Raw genomic sequence first — 4,313 nt, 5'->3', positions numbered from 1 at the left:
ATTCAAGTAATCAAGATAATGCTAGGTGTAAATAGGAGACTTATTCAGTAAGGTAAGAAAAAAGAAAACAAGAGGATAGAAGTACACTACATTTCATTACAGATTAATTACAGGTTTAAAATACATTTACAGGAAATAGAGCTAAGATTTAAGAAAAAAAAATGCATATAGCACATTATCTCACCTGCTTGTGAGCCTCCAATACTTCAACATTCCTAGCAAAAGGATCATCAGATAGAGAATCCACGGATGAAATAGCAAATTTAGCATTTTCCTGGACCCCACTGTCATTAACATCAACAAGAGAAAGTCCACCTGGTCCTCCAAGTGCCATTCTCTTGCCCCTGAAGCTTGGTAACTCGTCAGAGTCATCTTCATCAGAGTCATGTCGGTGAATGTTTGTGCGTCCAGAGGGCTCGTAGAAACGCTTTCCAGGGAAGAAACAGCAGATTTAAAAATTATGCATTTGTCGGCTTAAAAATAACACAGTCAAATAATTTTAGACAATTCTTACAAGGAACTAGAATACATATCAGATGCACAGATTTGGACAATGAACACAAAGGTGAGGAAGGGACAGACAATGTTAGACAGAAGATTATTATAAGGTGCAAGACATGCAAGAATGATGAAGCAGGTGATAAGTACAGATACCACTAGGAAAAGACTGCAAAGACCACCTTATGGAATTTAAACAATTTTAGATATAACAATAACCAATTTACAATTCATATCTATAAATTATTTTACACGAAGAGGCTGGTATCCATATAGACCCATCAATAATAAATGCACACTACCTTGCCTGCAACCAAAATGCGTCCAAACTTTCACTGACTTTCCAAATGAAATACATATAGTATATACATGCTACCTTCTTCACCTCCTATCTGGATTCCCAGTCCTCCTCCTCACCATATCAACCTGAGAAAAATGGATGCTGCCCAGTATTAACCTCAAATGAGTCATGCCCAATCAGTTCGTGAGATTCATGCTCATTCCATTCATGAGAATCATGCTCATGTCGTTCATGAGAATCGTGCTCGTGATGTTCATGAGAAACATGCTGGAACAGTTCATCAGAATCATGCTGGTTCAGTTCATCAGAATGAGTATTAACCTTTGCTCCACCATGCTGAGTCAGTTCATCTGAATCATCTTCGAAGGACTCATCACTGCCGAAGGTAGTTCGGCCAGAGGGATCGTAGAAACGCTTTGGGGAGGGAGAGGTAGAACAACCATTAGCTTTGCCTTTCCTATTTCTAAAGCCTCAAAAACAGTATAGTACAACAAGAGGTTGATTTAACACATCTCAAGCTGATGGTGGTATATACAGCCTGAAGGAGGACATGCTAAAATAGTTTAACTTTTGACATTGATGCTTAGCAAAGCTATAAGGAACTCCTGTATACAATAACAATAAATGCAAAGCCAGACAGATGGAAGGGAAAGTCTAAAGAAAAATAATGAAATCAGGTCGCAATTTACTTAAGATAGGTACTAAAGAATCAGAGCTATGGAAGTTTTGAAAAGGAGATTAAAAGAAAGGATATATTTGTATTTTAGACAAAAAAAAGAAACTCTAGTTCAGTTGCCCAGATTCAGGAGACCTTGAATACAAGTTAAATGTAAATCCCTTTCATGCACAGTGTAACAAGTAAGTAAATCAAACCAAAGATTTTTTTTTTCTATTCTCTCTCTCACTCTTTCTTTTCTCACAATTAGAGTAAGGTGTATAAGAAACTGTTCCATCAGTTTTTGGTGGTCCTTGCTAATGAATGAAACAAAAATATACTTTGAGTTCCTGATAGAGAAGTTTTGAGAAAGCCCAAGGAGACGTACATGCACAGGGGTAAGTGTGTTAGAAGGTTGTTACTTATGGTACTATTAACAACAGACAATGGGATGACAACAGAAAATGGAAATTGTGAGGACATGATGTGTTTGATATTACAGACACAAAAAGAGATGAGTAACAGTAAAGGAACAATAAACATCAGTGCCAAGGGGGGAGGGGACTGTCTCATTATTCAGTTTTCCAACCATGAACAGAATCAGAAAGAGTTCAGATGTATTCTTTTATAAGTCTCTAATGAATGGATGGAAGATAAATACACTAGAGAAGGTAAATCCTTTTATGTCTATAAAGGATAGGATGATCTCAATAGTGAAATTTTGTTAAAATGAGAGGAAAACATGATTACATACTAAAATATCATATAGGCACTGATGCACTCTAAACGTTGATAAGGAAGCATTTCTTTTCATAAATGTATATGTACATATATTACAGATTAACTTCTTACCTTTGCTTTGCTGACAGTAAACTACTGGCTAATATCAAATGCTCAAAACCTAAGGGCATGCCACTTGCATTGTAAACAGACAAATTCCTTAATACAACTGTCCCCATTCAAAATTTCCAACTATTTTGTGACTCTAGTACTTAATGAATAATGGATAGACTCATCCTATAGAGATTGTTTGTTTATTATTATTACTGAGGAGACACTAGCTATAATCAAAACTATTAGGAGTGAAGACTTGAAATGTTCCAGATGAACAGACACTTATGATTCCAATATTTCATGTAAACAAGAACGATGATGTGACATCATGACATCATTTCATAGCCTATCACTTCATCTTGTAGAGCGACCGAAATAATGAACAATTTTTTCTTATTTTTTGGCTTTAGGGCCCTATGCAATGACACTTTGTCATCTATTAACATTATCAAAAATATCTCCTCATTCGTCCATCAATAATGTATAAACTAATGTATACCCTGATAGTCACAAGTAAATCATAATGATTGTTCAATTTTCTACAAATTCAGTAAAAGCAAAATTAAATATCAGCTACTCGTACTATATTTAAAGGATTACTCATCCAAAGTCACACATCCAGTACCATATGAAATCTGGAAATTGTGTTCATGACTTTGACAATTTTATTTATATAATCTAACTGCTGGTGATCGTCAGAGAGGTTACATCAATGGAAAGAGATTTTGTTTTACCAGATGTGGACACCTCTTTTCTAAGTAGCTGGTGCTTGCTGCTTTTATAATATATCTAGAGTGTGAGTGCCGCATTTCTGGCTTCATAAGTTGTTTTTAAAATGTTTTATGATGCATCATAAGCATATTGAAAGCTATACAAAACTTCTTTGCTGCAACAAGGAGGAGGATGCAGTGGCTCACTCCTAAATGGAACATCGCCTCCGAAGGATTTTTTTTTTTTTTCAGCAATTACTTTGAAAGCTGCTTTCTAGCAGTCTTAGATTTCTGTTAATCTTTTCTTACCCATTGTAATTGTAAAAACACTAGGCACCAGCACAGAAAAAGCAGAATACCACAAAATAAAATGCTGAAGAGACAGCAGGCCCCACATTGCCAAGAGTCACAATTTGTTGCTACCATGTGTACAAAAATATCTCCTCAATACATTAGAAACAAAGACAACTCATTTGGTGTGAAACATTGATCAGGGATGATTTGTAGGTGGTATAGGAAGATTTTGAGCATATGATTGTTATACTTTTTTTTTTACCCTAAGTGTTGCCTGCTCCCTTACGTCTATAAACAGGAAATGATAATTATAACCAATGGGGAAAGGAGCGCAAATTAGGAATACAGAAAAAGCAAGCAGCACCACTAACAGTACAGAAAAAGGGTAAGGGATTCAACTACTGCTACCAGGAATGCAAACTCATCAAGCCGAAGTAAAAGAAGAGAACTCTGGCCAGTAAGAAGAATGTACCAGGTTGAACAGACTTCAGTACATCTTAGGAAGCCATGCATAGTATGTACAACCCATATGGAAATAGGAGAGAGGCCAACAATCTACAAACAGGATGTCTATCTTCTAATCTATTGTTATCTATAAATCAATTCACAACTTTTCTCAACAATAACACAAACTGCAACAGTAATGTGAGTTGCTAAACATTTTGGGTATTGAAATTTACCAAGCATCAGCCAATTCATTATAGCTGTATTTACACATGTACCTTGAAAAAAAAAAATGAGATCAACTGATGTGTTCTTACCTCATTGCTCTCCTCACTCTCGATACTGTCTCGCACCAAGAATTGGGACTTGAAGACTGGTCGAGCATGGGCAGTTGGGTGGACATTGGGTAAATTGACCTCAAAGGACTCGTCACCATCATGGTAGTGCTCTTTCTCAGTACAATGGAGGTTCATAACATCCTGTCTGTCAAGCCATGGCTGAACCATCACAATGGCTTCACAGATCTGTAAATTGAAAAACAGTCTTAGCAGTATTATCCTACTCAACTATAATTGCC

General features: G+C 36.2%; 1 protein-coding gene across 2 annotated transcripts in view; it reads right to left on the bottom strand.

Moving 5' to 3' along the window:
• Positions 1-4,313, bottom strand: part of LOC119581949 — a 23,796-nt gene that overhangs the window by 638 nt on the left and 18,845 nt on the right. The window contains exons 15-17 of one of the 2 annotated variants that reach the window (XM_037930128.1): positions 4,054-4,260; positions 1,121-1,213; positions 185-427 (exon numbers count right to left, since the gene is read on the bottom strand). In XM_037930128.1, the coding sequence (XP_037786056.1) occupies positions 185-427; positions 1,121-1,213; positions 4,054-4,260 (543 nt within the window). The remainder of the gene's footprint in view (positions 1-184; positions 428-1,120; positions 1,214-4,053; positions 4,261-4,313) is intronic. The other variant, XM_037930129.1, reaches the window with a different exon arrangement.

The sequence above is a fragment of the Penaeus monodon genome, chromosome 15 (assembly GCF_015228065.2).
Source record: "Penaeus monodon isolate SGIC_2016 chromosome 15, NSTDA_Pmon_1, whole genome shotgun sequence".
In the NCBI taxonomy this organism is placed as follows: Eukaryota; Metazoa; Arthropoda; class Malacostraca; order Decapoda; family Penaeidae; genus Penaeus; species Penaeus monodon.
Note: the sequence above shows the minus strand (reverse complement) of the source record. Positions and strands in the feature narration are given on the sequence as shown.